A 14,811-nucleotide genomic window follows, 5' to 3' on the forward strand; every position below is an offset into this window, starting at 1 on the left:
GGCAGCCGGGGAGCAGGATGGGTCACCCCAGGCATGTGTCCCCAGGCAGCTGAAGTCCCCTCCCTAAGCCACCCTCCCTGCCCATGCACAGTTAGCCACAGTGGAGCAGTAGCAAAGCAAGAAGGTCTGCTTCTGAGATACCAGAGTAAACGTTAGCCAACAGTGGGGTAAAATCAAGGAGGAAAATGTCTGGGTTTATTTGCCTGAAGTGTTGAGAGACTTCTGAACAGAAATCTGAACTGCATCCCCCTCCCAGATTACTGGTATGTAGTTTGGAATGAGCAACTTCAGGGGGAACTCGCGCATACCTAAATTGATTTTCCTGTGTGTACAGGTGGGGGTGTGCATGCACATGTGCACACACATGCATTTATAGCTGGATGCACATACAGATGTCTGCCCAAGCAATCCTGAGCCAGGGGGTGTTTGCTCTGTGCCAGCCACTTTGGCCAGCTTTTAGAACTTCTTTTCGTTAGTTCCCCTCATATCTCCACCATCCTGTTCAGAAGCACTCATGAAGAAGCATTCATGAAGAAGCTTTTTTAGGCAGTTTAAAAAAGTGAAATAACTTGTGGGGTTTCTTTTAGATTGAGTTATCCCATATTAGCAAAAGTGTAGGTAGTACTGTGGTTACAAAGGGAGAGCTTACATTGGTAACAAATTCAAGTGAAAACATTCCCAAACACTTCACATAGCTAAGCACTGTTTCTTTGTTTTTTGTTTTTCTCTTCTTTCAGGAATTCATTTTATCAGAAGATTACAACAAGATGACACTAGTGAAAAGTTACCAGGGTAAGAACTCAGATCCATATTAATTAGTCTGTATTGTCATTAATTTTTATTAATGTGCTCTTAAGGTCTATGAATTGAAAGAAGTCTTCTTTACTGCGATTTTGTTTTTAAACTAATATAAATGCTGTTTTTACCAGTGGATCAATAATATGCTTTGTTCTGAGATTGCAAGACTTTTAAAGAGCTATTTCATGTTCCATGTTTCATTTTAAATGTTCTTTAGGAATATTATTCTAGACAGCAAACTGTCCAAAATCCAGGCTGTGCGGAGGGAAAGGGAGCATTAATTTTTAATGTTTAGTAATATAGTGTATCTAATGAAGCAATTTAGAAGACTAACCATCTTTTAGGACTGAAGCATTTAAGACTGTAGCTTTTGGGGTCAGTCTGGTTATATTTCAATAAATGTTTGCTTCAGTAATCTCAAGATTGGATACCTGTCATAGTAAAAGGCCAAGAAATATTAATCCATAACTTCTCTGATTGCATTCTCATATTCAATAATGTGATGCTTTAAGAAGCCTGGCTATTTATCCTTGTTAAACTTCTAAAGGATGCTGCACTTGGGGTAGGTATTCTTATAAAAGTAACAAATACATGCTACAATTTTATCTTTATCTTTTATCTCCTTTGCTATTAGACTTGGGTGATATATGATGAGTATTATGCTTCTGTATGAAAGTCTCTGTATGAAAATCATAAGATTGCTGCAGTCTCGCTGTACAAGTCTTTAGTATCTGAGTTTATGGTTTGCTCCACAGTCACCAAAGTTTGACCCGGCTGGGTTTCATGTTCGAATTGTTGCAATGGAGAGTCCTATTATCAGTTCTGCAACTCCTTTTGCAATTAGCTTATCCACTTGCATGCTTGGATTCAATCCTGCAGGCTAATCACATCCTAGGAAGGGTGAGCTGAAGTGCGTTTTTCTGTGTATCCCCTTCACACTGGAAACTGGCAGTCCATCCCTTTTATTTATTACTACTAACTTCCACCTCTCTGTTGTTGCTTGGTGCTGCTCTTCATTTCTGCAGCCTTCCCCCAGCAAAACCTCTTGCCCTGCACTGTGCATGGCTATGTGCTGGCTGTGTTTGTTGGCTTTTTTCCTTTACATGCAGTGCAGAACCTCGTGCCTATTTTCTCCAGGCATGGCTCTTCCCCTTTCCATCTTCTCTCCAGCCTGCTCCTTGCACGGTGCTTGCTGCTGCTTTCTCTTAGGAGTACAATTCAAATCATTTTTTTTCTGCACACCAACAGTGGTCAAACCTGCGAATGAAGGACCAGCTTTCTATTTTTGCTGCTTCATGTTCCTGAGTCTTTACTAATCCTAGGGCTCAGACTTCTTCCTTGCTCTGCTATCAACTTCCAAATGTCTGAAATTTTACTTCTTTAAGCCTTACATGGGCCAAATTCCTTCAACTTCTGTACCCAAATTCCTGTAGGGTAGACAGCAATCTTTCCATATTGTTCCGAGGAACTTCTCTGCATTTCAAATGGAGAGTTTGGGGTGGTTTTTATGCTTCCAAAGACGTTTAATCTTTCCAGAGTGTCAGCTTTTACACAAACAAATGTAAGCAGCCTTCTTTGTGCAACACATGTTGCTGGGTCCCAGAACAGTAATAAACCAGTAGGCCTGTGGATTGAGGAGCGCGGCAGTCACTGTTCATTTACAGCTGGGAATAATTCAGCACATCTTTCAAGCCACTTGTTTTATTAAAATGTCAGCTCAATCAGCACTTCACAACCAAACCCACTGGTCATTCATACAAAAAGCCCTCTCTGTAGAAGCCTGGGTTCCATTGCTTTAATGAAAAGCTTTTGAGGGCTTTATTTAGGTAGCAGCAGCAATTTATTCATTCAGCTGGTTTATTCATCTTGCCCAGCTGTGATCTTTTCCTTTTTTATTTGTTATTTTTCCCATTTTCTTTTTAGCTGATTCCCATGCAATGCTAAAGCTTCCCTCTGGTGTTGGGTTGTGCCTGCACGTAACTCCTTATGCTGCTGGGGTATGGAGGAGCAGCAGCATGCTGCCACATGGGCATCTGCTGTCATAAAACCAGCTCAAGACAGGTTTAAACAGAGCCTTTTCCACAATGGCTGCTTTGTTGGTGATGGTACAAGGATGGAAGAGAGACTTGGGCTACCTTAAAAGATAGATGGCTAATGTAGGCGTGGAAGGAATAAAGTTTTGCTTCTTCTCTTCCTCGTGCAAACATTGAATGTGCAGGGGAGGAGTCTTACAGGCTTTCATGGTATCTCATGTCAACAGGGTTATCGAACAGGAGCTTCTTCTGTAGGGAAGGGCGAGCAGATGAGCAGGGAATGGCAGAGCTGCGTGCAAGGGGTGCTGTTTCCAGTGGTCTTCTACCTGCGTGTTCTTTGCAGTGCAATTATATGTCTGTCTGCTTAATTTTCAGCTCATCAAAGCAGGGTCATAATGATTCTGTTCGTCCTGGAGATGGAGTGGGTGCTGAGCACCGGACAAGACAAGCACTTCACGTGGCACTGTTCAGAGAGCGGCCAGCGCCTGGGAGGGTACCGCACCAGCGCGGGGGCCTGTGGCCTGCAGTATCCTTTGCTGAGCTCTTTGGCACTTAAACAGCCTTTTTGTTTGTTAGCTTTCTTTTTTTATTTCCCTAATTGTCCTCCGACTTCTGTGCCCTGTGTAGGTTCAGTGTTTTGTAAGAGAAGCCGTTATCTAAAGCCGATTAAAAAAAAAACAACAACCCAACACTAACTGTTCTCCTTGCTTTGTCTCCTTAATACGTGGTGGCATATTTAGGTCTTAGCATTTCTGAGCAAAACAATGGGCAATCTGCAACCTGTTGTGGTCTGCTATTGTAATAAGTAAGGACAGGGCCTTCGTTCAAACATGCAGTGTATTCTTTTTTTCTAAAAATTAATGGTAGCAAAGTAGGTCGGCGATCAGGTCAGTGTGTGTGTGTCTATGCATGGTAAGAATTAAATGACTTTAATATGAAATAATGAGTACTTGTCCTTCACTCTGGAACAGCCCACTGTGCATTGGGAATTTGGGCCAACTAAAGAATAAATGGCTCCAGAAATGGCACTCAAGTGGCTTATTCACCTAGAGCTGCCCCAGCTGCCTGAGAATAAAAGAAATATTAATTCAGCTTTATTGCAAATGAAAAGGGAAGTAGAAAAGTATGAGCTCTTAGGCTGAAATCAGGGGTTAGCATAAACAGACCTTTTAGTGCCCCGTAGCATATGTGCTAGAGATGATGTGTGTTCTGCTAGTTCATGGGAAATGAGACTGACTCAAAATTACACTCTGAACAAGGGAAATATAAGCACTTGCTTTATATCTTCTGGTTGAATGAAGGGCAAACTAATCTAAATGGCATAGTGTGTGAACTCCATTTTTAATTAATTAATAAATATTTTAGAAAGTGTGATATAAAAATTTGTTCTGCATTTCCTAAAGCTCTCTAGAGAGCAGACTGGTTCAAGTGATTGCAAATTTTGGAGGACACTTTAATTTGGGTCGTTGGGTCATGCTGGTGGAGGGCCAGGGAAATGACAACCATTGACAAATACTGAAAAACCTTGGCAGAACCAGGAATGTTTGGGTTTGGTTGTTTTTGTTGTTGTTGTTTTCCCCAGTGTCCTGACTGCATTTGATCAATGTGAAGGAATTGATCCTTTAATATGCAATATGGAATCTAAATGTGCAATTAAATCAGATGAAGAGGTCAGAATCTGTTGAGATAGATGGCTCCAGTAAGTGGCTGAATGGGTCTGGATTTTATTCAGTTAAGAATATGGTGTGTGATACACCTGATGTAACTGACAGTTCCCCACATATGTTATAAAACATAGACTGGCTCTTGCAACATGAGCATTGCCACCAAATTGCTATTAAAAACCGTTTAAGGAGATAATCTTCTGGAGGACTTCTATGACACTGGCCAGTGGTCTGGAAAAAAGATGAAAGTTTTATTTGTATACATAAATATAACAAAGAAGCAGGAAACAAGTAACAGTTATTTTAAACACTTTTATGGAAGGAAAGAGGAATAATAAACACCATGAGACTCTAGCACCTAAGCTAGAGAGCCTGGGAAGATGAGACTCCTCTGTTCGTGGCAAAGGGCTACTTCCAAGGCATTTCATAATTTGTGTTTTTATTATATTATTATATCTTCAGGAAGTCTCTTTTTTCTTGCTATTTGGTTTACTCAGACTGCTTTATTAATATGAACAGCTATGAGTTTGATATCTAAAAGTACACCCTGAATACCTCCTTGAAACTGGAGCACTATTCATGAGGTTGCAGTACGCTCATGTCAAAAGCATTAACAAGTCATGAAAAGCAGTGCATTAAACAAAAATTGTGTGCAAACAATGTATATTCCTCAGCATTTGTCCATCAGATTTGATGTGGAAACTCGGCACGTGTTTGTTGGTGATCATTCTGGGCAAGTAACCATACTCAAACTAGAGCAAGAGTCCTGCAGCCTTGTTACAACATTTAAGGGACACACAGGTAAGGCTTGAGGAGGAGACCCTATTTGGTTCTTCATCTGTGCTCAGCATCATGGCAATGTAACTCTCCTGTGAAACAGTAAATAGCATGGAAGGGAGCTCAAACTGTCCCTATAGCTCAGGGAAGTTTATTCTTTATTGCTGAAAAGAAGAGAGGGATTAGACTTCTGAAAAGTGCAGGAAATACCCCTATCAGTTACTGCTAATTAAAGTAGAGTGAGGACAAAAGTTGCAGTATCTCTGGGGGTGGAAAAGATGCTTCCTGGGGAAAGACCCATATTGGTACACATTATTGCCCAGGTGGGTTATGCACATCCAAGATGTGCTTATTGGAGGAGCTGAGTGGTGGTTTTGCTACTGGGGCTTGTGCTCCATCATGCTTTAAAAACAGCAGCCCTGGGATGTGAACTTGCTGTCAAACAGAAGAAACGATCATTCCTCAGCACCTTCCCTTCGTATCCCTCCTCTGTGACTGAATGCTGATAACTCGAGCACAAGGCAGCTCAATCCCCGTACTAAGAAACTGTGAAGATTTCTGTAGATTTCCCACTTCCTTCTGTTTTACTGTAAAATCTGTCACCTGGGAGTGGTGGAGATGAAAAGCTGTGCAGTTACACTGTGACCATCATATGGTGGCTTTCCTTCTGCTGCGCTCTGCTGCTCAGTGGGTTCATCCACACAAGCAAGCAGCAGCTGAGCCCTCTGGCTGCAGAAGAGCAGGGTTAGGGCTTCAGTAACATTTCCAGGCCGCTGCTTATCAGATGGGCAGTACAGTGGCTGCATGGCCCTTGCTAAAGAGACCACTTTTAATCACTCTCTCTCTGGTTTTGGTGTTATATTTAAATATGTATCTGTGTATTTGGTGATATCTTCAAATGTGTACCTATATATTTAGCTACATTCTTCTGTAATAAAATGACTGTTCTGTGCATCTCTTATTTCAGGCGGTGTCACTGCTCTCTGTTGGGACCCAATACAGCGAGTTTTATTCTCAGGCAGTTCTGATCATTCCATTATAATGTGGGATATTGGAGGAAGAAAAGGAACAGCCATCGAGCTGCAAGGACATAAGTACGTTCAAAGCCCTTCCTCCTGTTTTTATGAGAGAAAAGCTGAAGGCAGAAGCCACATCTGGAAACAGAAACAGCCCAGAGGTTACGGTTTTCACATGCCTCAAGCTTGTATGTGTGACTCCCTGTGGTCCATATACAACCAGAGTAAATTGTTTAAAGTGAGTTTTTCAGTTTGGGGCCCACAGGCTGCTTTAAAAGTCTGCAAAGGGTAGTGAAAGAAAGCACAATTATCTGCAGTCCTGAATGTGTTATGTGAGAGTGCACCTCTGCTGGAAAGGAAGGGTCCTCAAATGAAAACAGCTGCAGGGAAATTCTTGCTTTTTAGGTGTCAGGTTCTTTCGTTCCCCTAGAGGGAGCATCAGGCTTGGACAATTAGTTATGTTTTACTCCATGCTAACCAGGTGTTTTCCATCTCACTTTACCTCCAGCCTGAATTACAAGTAATATGCTTTACCCATATGGGCTTTCAACATCTCTGTAATGCAAAGAGGCTTCATCTCTGCACGTACAGACCTCACACTTGCATTGTACAGTAGATGTCTTTGAAGAAGAGTAAGCCTGTGCTGGGCGTTCATTAGGCTAGAAGTAGAATGGCTGTTGTTGCAATGACTTCTGAGCCTTTTAAATGCTGGCATACATGTGGGACTGGCATGCCAGGCTTAGGTATGGAGAGGCAAAATCCCATGGTGGTTTTGGTCTGGCAGTATTTACAGCTTCTTACATATTCATACATTTCCCCTGAGTGATGCTGTGCTCTGCTGAGTGGTTTGGTTGGGCCACTGGGACTTCGGAGCACTGTGGAGTTCTTGTGGGAATTCCCAGATCACTCTTGAACCCTAACGCTGGCACTTGCTAATGCACTTCTGCTATATTTATTGCTGGGGAAACAAGTTCTTCTGATACAAAGTTAGCCTCTGGATCTTAATGGGTAGCATGGCTGTTGGCAGGCTCCATGCAGTATAGAGACCTGGTCCTAATGACAATGGGGATCAGGAAACATTTCACTTAATGCAGGTCAGCACTGTGCAGGTAGACTGAAGGAAGAAAGAATCAAAAAATTCTTTGTGGGTTTAAACCATATTGTTTCTTAAATGCTGCTTTTTCTTCAAAGAAGAAGCAAAAGCACCTAAATCATCCACCTTAGCTTGGGAAGGCTTAGAAACAGTTTAGCAATTCCTGTATTATTTTTGAAACTCTCCATGCTTGTTAGTGCTAAAAGAAAATCTTCAGCAGTTATTTAGTGCTTTGTTTCTAGATGTTGCAGAGTGTTACCAAAACACAGAATCACAGAATGGTTGAGGCTGGAAGGAACCTCTGAAGATCATCTGGTCAAATTCCTCTGCTGAGCATGGTCATGTAGAGCACATTGCGCAGGATCACATCCAGGAGAGTTTTGAATATCTCCAGAGAAGGAGATTCCACAACCTCTCTGGGCAACCTGTTCCAGTGCTCTGTCACCGTCACAGTAAAGATGTGTTTTCTCCCATTCAGCTGGAACTTGCTGTGTTTTGGTTTGTGCCCCTTGCCTCTTATCCTGTCTCTGGCACCGCTGCAGACAGTCTGGCCCCATCCTCTTGACATCCTCCCTTCAGATATTTATAGACATTGATAAGATCCCTTCTCAGCCATGTCTTCTCCAAGAGAAACAGGCCCAGCTCTCTCAGCCTGTCCTCATGACAGGTGCTCCTGTCCCCTCATCACCTAAGCAGCCCTCCTCTGAACTCGCTCCAGTAGCTCCATGTCCCACTTGCACTGGGGAGCCCAGAACTGGACACAACACTCCAGGTGTGGCCTCACCAGGGCTGAGAAGAGGGAGAGGATCACCTCCCTCGACCTGCTGGCAACACTTCCAAATGCAGCCCAGGACACCGTTGGTCTTCTTGGCCACGAGGGCACATTGCTGGCTCATGGTCAGCCTGCTGCCCACCAGGACTCTCAGGTCCTCTCCAGCAGGTCACCCCGCAGCCTGTACTGGTGGTTGGGGTTATTCCTCCCTAGGAGCAGGACCCTGCTCTTGCCTTTGTTGAACTTCATGAGGTTCCTCTCCAGCCTGTCAAGGTCCCTCTGAATGGCAGCACCGCCCTCTGGGGTATCGGCCACTCCTCCCAGATCTGTGTCATCAGCAAACTTGCTGAGGGTGCGCTTGGTTCCATCGTCCAGGCCGTTGATGAAGAAGTTGAAGAAGACTGGTCCCAGTACTGCCCCCTGGGGCAACCACTATGTAGAGACCTTCAACTGAGCACAACCCTCTGAGCTCTGCCATCCAGCCAGTTCTCAGCCACCTCACTGTGCATTCATCTGTACCACACTTCCTGAGCTTGCCTATGAGGATGCTGCGGGAGATACCTACTAACCTTCTGAAGAGAAGCCGCCTTACCAGGGCACTCAGATGTGAGCGGGAGAGACCCTGCAGTTGCAGCCCTGTTCTGGCTTCCCAGCTCAGCTCCCAGTCTCAGGAGCAGTGAAACCAGTTATCAGGACAGGTCCTTGCTTTTGTGGATGCTGCCCAGGTGAGCAATGCTCTGGCTCTGGTCCCACCTGGACTGCAAAGACTCCAATTTGCATCCAAAGAATACCAAGAAAATTCAAAACAGGGAAACAAAAAACACACAACATACAGGCAAACGAGTGATTTATATTGCTTTATTGTACGTTTTGTGCTTACTTTTGTGCCAGCCTTAAATGGTTGATTACTAACTGTCTTGTTTCTTTTCCAGTGACCGAGTTCAGTCTCTCTCCTATGCTCACCACACTCGGCAGCTCATCTCGTGTGGTGCCGATGGGGGAATCGTTGTCTGGAACATGGATGTTGAGAGACAGGAGGTAGGGACCTGTTCTTGCTGATTCTGTCTGAAACAGTCTTGGGAAGAAGGGGTCTTTCTAAGGTGTGCAGCTTTCCATTCGAACAAGATCTTTCCAGGCATTAAAAATGTTGTTGGACATGCTCCAGTTATTATACAGCAATTATGCCATGCCTTTGATAATATGGTACCGGGGAAATTATCTGGCAGAAAATGTGTATTAAGCTGCTAAATGGTTTCTGTCCTTTACTGCTCTGAAAGACATCCTCTGAGGAGGGTATCGTGAGATGTTCTGCTTTGTTTTTAGGGACATCATGAGAAATATTTCAGAGGTAAATGGATAGATTAATTTTTTTTTAAGGAAACAGAATAAGAAAGCTCTTTGTCATCTCTGAAAACCTGCAACCCGTGTATTTTTTTTTCTTTTCCCTTTATTCTTGCTAAAAAGGCGTTTAGTTATGGCTTCAGTCTCGCCTGCTACCAGGTCTTGCTCCCTTCTGGTATCAGCACATATAACTGGATAAATGATGACTTTGGTGATCCAGACAGTAAGATTTCACCCACGCGCTCCCAATTCCTTTCATGCTGTGTGGCCAGCAAATGCAGACAGGTGCAGAAACGTACCCCGGGTCTTCTGTGCTGTGGGAGCTGCCTCCGCTCGGCAGCTTCGAAGACCTGACTCAGCGGGGTGAGCGAGTGAGTCAGGCTTCAGCCCTAGTGGTGAATGTGGCACATTCTGGCAAAATGAGTCACGGCAAGCCTCTGCTCTTTCCTGCACGGAGGCAGCAGCCGTGCTTAGTGCTGCGCCCTATTCCCACAGGTGGGCAAGGCTGTGGGTGGCACCACGAACACTCCCAATGCCCGCGGTAGGCAGGTTGGGGTAAGGAGAGGTTACTCCCAGCCAGCATGGGGCTGTGGCTGCAAGGGATTCAGCTGAAAACACGCTTCTGGGTGCATTCCTTCACCTCATCCTTTCAGCACGTGGGGAAGACCGCTGTAATTAGAGAAAAGCGAGGAGGGATAAGGGTGGTGAGTTTCTCCCAGAGCAGCCTGTGCTTGTAGCAGCACCGTCTGTAATCAGCTTTGCTGCTTCTCCACGAGGGTTTTGGTCTCCCCGGGCTGTGCGTGTCTCCCTTGAGCAAGGAGGAACGATAAGTGGAAAATTGGATTTTAAAACCGACTGAAATAGGCCTAGGCAGGAACCGAGCTACTCCTGCTCCCTTTTTTTTACGTGAATTAGCATTCCAGTTGGCTCTCTTTAATCGCTAATCTAATGGCCAATTATGTCATCAGCTCCAAAAGTGAAACGAAAGCAAAGCAGGTTCCTCCCTCCCACCAGATGTTTCCTTTTTGCTGCAGCCTGAACATCCAGAAGTGAAAACCTTACTTCATACAAAATGAAAACCTTACTCATCCGCCGCCTTCGAAAGGCTGCAGGAAGGGGTTAAGATTGGTTTGTTGCAAAACAGACAGAAGTGGTGTGAGAAGACTGGTTAAAGAGTGGAGGAGAAATATAATTAGCTAAATGAGGGCTTAGCAGCAGGTGCTACTGGGTGCGCTGCTTTCCCTGACTACAGCTATTTGGACTTCTTGTTACCCCGTAGCGCAATAGGGTGTCCATTGTGCTAAAACACCTCCAAAACATAAACCTTTGAGATCTTAGCACCAGTTCTTGTTTGGGGGGTCCTACAGCACTTTCTTTTGGATTTTGGCTTTGGTATTTTTCCCCTGATTTTTTTTTTTCACTTGATGTTTGCTCAGCATTCACTTTGATACCAGGTTTTCCCACATCTCTGAGATTGCATTAGCGTGAATTAAGCCATTTTATCCCTCGATTCCTTATTTTAATCTCTATTTTTAAAAAGCGGTGAGAAGAGAACATCTGAAAAATGCTAGCAGTGTGTCTCTGTTTGATTACAAAGCAATTCCTTGTCATGAGCAAAACATCTTTTTCATGTTTAATGTTCAGATGCTGAAGAGATGAAAACTTTATTCATGCAGATCTGTAGGCATTAATCTAAAATGCTGTTGTGGGTAGAAAAGACAGATTTGCCCTTGCAGAGTGAACAGCCTTCAAAGCAACTGACAGAAGAAGCTGAAGCAGGCAAGTTGCTTCGTTGTTGGAGGTCAAACCTATTGTGGGAGTTGAGGGTCTCCATCAGCCTTACCTTATCTTTGCCTGGCTGTCATAGTATTTAGGAATATGGAAATACTTTCGCAGTATTTAGGAATATTAGTACTAAATACTAATATTTAGGAATATTCCATAATAACAATTTAGGAATGTTAATACTAAACACCATGGGGAGAAGGGTTGCATGTCCACCACCAGCTTAATGCACGACACGTGTTAGGGGATCCAAATGTAGGGGAGGAGGTCGTTTGCTCCCTCCACGAGCCCCCCTCTGCCATTTCAGGCATTTCCTGAGATCTTCCAGATCTGACAAGTCTTGCTTCCCTGTGGGGAGTCTGTTCCTTGCTGCTCTTCACAGCAAAACCTGGCTGCAGGAGAGAGAAAGGCCTTTGACGTTTTCCTTCTTTTTCTTTAAATCTTTTTACCCTCTTCAGCCACAGCGTGAGTGCCAATCTATGCATTGCATTAGGAAATGGAAGGCTTTCCTTTCATCATCTTTGTGTGAAAGCAGGGAAAAAAGCTGTTTTGGGTTTTAGGCTTGTTCAGGAGACTCTCATTTTGCCTGCCTTGTGTGATTTGCAGCACAGATACCTCTGACAGCAGGAACGCCTCTTACAGCATTAAAAGAAAGAAAAGGAAAGAAAGAGAGGGAGAGGTGGAGGGAGAAGCCAAATTTCAGATACCTCCCCCTTCCCTCCAGATAAGTAGCTTGGCTATTGGAAGTACTCATTGCCTCCAGTTCCTACCAGAGGCATCAGCAGATGGTAAATGCTGTCCAGACAGGACATTCATTTTTAAAAGCCTAATTCCAAAAGTGAAGAGGTGGGGGGACGTTTGTTTCTTGCTGGGTTATTTTTAGGGTCTTACAATCAAACTCTGCTTCATGTGGTGGGTGAGAAGTGTTCCTCCTGCGTCCTTCAAGGCTCAGAGCTGAGCCCAAATAGATGCCCCCACAAACAGGTAAAATGGCTTCTTGTGAAAACGGTTTTTAATCCAGTTCAGTTGACAACATTACTGCATGCCAACACGTCTTTCTTGCCCTGTCTCTGGGCTCTTATGGAAGTTTGTTGCTCATTCCTTCTGTTTGTGTTGCAGACCCCTGAGTGGCTGGACAGCGACTCCTGTCAAAAATGTGACCAGCCTTTCTTCTGGAACTTCAAGCAAATGTGGGACAGTAAGAAAATAGGCCTCAGGCAGGTTTGTATGGGTCCTTTGGTGCGTTAATGTGATGCAGTTAGGCTTCTTCTCTCTCATTATGTATTTTGGTATTATTTCTAGTCCCTAACAGCTTGAGAACTTGCACTTTGTTCTTCTGCTGAGTGCTCAGTAGTGAGCTGCCCTCAGTGATCAGCCTTGGATTTCTGGTTGGGAGGAACACACTGAGAGCCAAAAGCCTGGCCCGTCAGAAGCAGAAGCTTTTTCTCCTTTTTTTCTTTTTGCAGCCAGTTCCAATAGCAAATGCACATAATAGAGCCTGGGCTGAATAAATTGTTTTGGGGCTGTCTGTAGCTTTAGCCATGTGGGATTTTGCTTATTGTCAGTTGAGTCTGTTGTAGAAAGAAATTTGCAGATGATTTTTGGAGATTGTGCTGGAAGCAAAGCTGTTTTCAATGGGCTTGGGTAAACATCTGTAACTGCTCAGGCTGTGTTGGAAACGGCTTACTGGTCTGCTTGGAACACGCCGCTGCATTTCCCTGCCCAGCAGGAGGGGGCTGTGGATCCCAAATTTTTAGGAGGAGCGGGGCATAAAAAAGCTGAAAGAGATGCTCTTGTGGAGCTTGAAAAGTCTCGAAAAGTTTAGAAATTCTCAAAAGGTGTCTGAGCCACAGCTGAGCTGCCTTTTCCTCTTTCTTTTTGCAATGCTCATCACTACAGAGCCTGACCCTCTTACGGCAGGCAAGGCAGCCCTGCAGTCCTACACAGCCCATGTGTGAGAAAACCCAAGGCAGGTGGTAACAAAACGCAGAAACACCAGGGCTTCTGGGGCTGAAAGAGGCCAAGGGGTTGACTGGGATGATTAGGTGATACGTGTTAGGGGAGAGGCTGGGATGAGGCTCTAGAATGACGCTGCAGCACCGTAGCCCTGTCCTGCTTTGACCTGGACGTGCTTTAACGTGGCATGCGTTGCTCAGTGGTGGTGTAGTCCCCTACAGCCCCAAAGCGAGACTCAAAAGATGGGCATACCTAGGGCAGGATGGACATGCTCCTTGTCCTGTCTTCCCATCTCTCTCTCTCCTACGAAAAAGAGGACAGCTTGGACAACTTTTTTCACCTTCCACCCTGTTAAAAAATCCTGTAATACTGGTCACTCGGTGAAGAAATTGTGACCCACAGATGCCAAGCACCTACTGGGGAGGAAGCAGTGATTCCCATGGAGCAAGGGGGAGAGAAACAGGGCCCCCCTGGCCTGTGCAGTGCTTTAACTGCCAGTTCCCGGTGTCCAAGCTGATGATCAGCTGCTGCTTGCCCCAGGTAGAGGAAAAAAAATGTTTTTTGGTTGGTTGGTTTTGACCTATTTATTCTGAAGCCCTTGCCTGTTCTCTTTCATCTTTCCTGGAAAAGTAGCTTTTCTGTTTGCTGCAGCCTCAGCTGTGTCCTGCTGAAGTGAGATGGCAGAGCCGGCGCGGCACGAGCAGTGCTCTGTCTCTGGGCTTGTGGCTGAAGAAGTCTTTTTGCCTGTTGTCTCCTACAGCACCACTGCCGCAAGTGCGGGAAGGCCGTCTGCGGCAAGTGCAGCTCCAAGCGCTCCTCCATCCCGCTGATGGGCTTCGAGTTTGAAGTGAGGGTCTGCGATAGCTGCCACGAGTCCATCACGGATGAAGAGTAAGTGTGGACAGCCTGGAGCAGGACAAAACTCCCCATCTGGGAGGGCCTGTGGGGCTGTGGGAGGGAGCAGCCGGTGGGGTGGTCCCTGAAGGAGGGGCAAGAGAAGCCCCTGAAGTCCCTCACAGTCCGGGGAGGGGACAGACGGATGTACACCCCTGCTCTTGTCGTGCTGGAAAGGTCTCAAATTGCAGTTTACAGAGAGGTTGCTGAGTCGGTGGCTTACAGAGGCATTCAAATGCTTATTTGAAAAATCCTGCAGACACATTTTTTGCTGATTTGGTATCTCTTTCTTCAGGCGGGCGCCCACAGCTACTTTCCATGACAGCAAGCACAACATAGTTCACGTACACTTTGATGCCACCAGAGGATGGCTCTTGACCTCGGGGACAGACAAGGTTATTAAGGTAGGAGTGAGGAGATTGCTCTAGCTCCTCTATTTCATTTCCCCTTTCTCTCCCATGTGGATCCATGTGCGTCCTGCCTGCCGTCTTCCACCCAGAGCTCTCTCTCACCAATTGATGCAATTCTGCCCGGTAAAGAGGAAAGAGGTCCTGGTCTATGAAGTGACTGCCTGAAGGGACAGGGACGACACTACAGCAAAGTCAGTGCTCACAGTGACTTCTCTTCAAGGAAGACAGACTGCTTTTTGATGTGGCTAATTAGTTTGTGTGGCCGGGTAAAG

The 14,811-nt window shown here is 45.1% G+C and overlaps 1 protein-coding gene across 3 annotated transcripts in view; it reads left to right on the forward strand.

Moving 5' to 3' along the window:
- The window catches only part of WDFY2 (WD repeat and FYVE domain containing 2), a gene marked incomplete at its 5' end in the record, with an annotated part of 78,012 nt that overhangs the window by 61,608 nt on the left and 1,593 nt on the right, over positions 1-14,811 (forward strand). For all 3 annotated transcript variants that reach the window (XM_080569646.1, XM_080569644.1, XM_080569645.1), the window contains 8 exons: positions 738-792; positions 3,207-3,357; positions 5,184-5,296; positions 6,240-6,366; positions 9,086-9,191; positions 12,399-12,500; positions 13,996-14,126; positions 14,425-14,533. In XM_080569646.1, coding sequence (XP_080425772.1) covers positions 738-792; positions 3,207-3,357; positions 5,184-5,296; positions 6,240-6,366; positions 9,086-9,191; positions 12,399-12,500; positions 13,996-14,126; positions 14,425-14,533 — 894 coding nt within the window. The remainder of the gene's footprint in view (positions 1-737; positions 793-3,206; positions 3,358-5,183; positions 5,297-6,239; positions 6,367-9,085; positions 9,192-12,398; positions 12,501-13,995; positions 14,127-14,424; positions 14,534-14,811) is intronic.

This window comes from Anser brachyrhynchus (assembly GCF_964034855.1).
Source record: "Anser brachyrhynchus genome assembly, chromosome: 1".
Classification (NCBI taxonomy): domain Eukaryota; kingdom Metazoa; phylum Chordata; class Aves; order Anseriformes; family Anatidae; genus Anser; species Anser brachyrhynchus.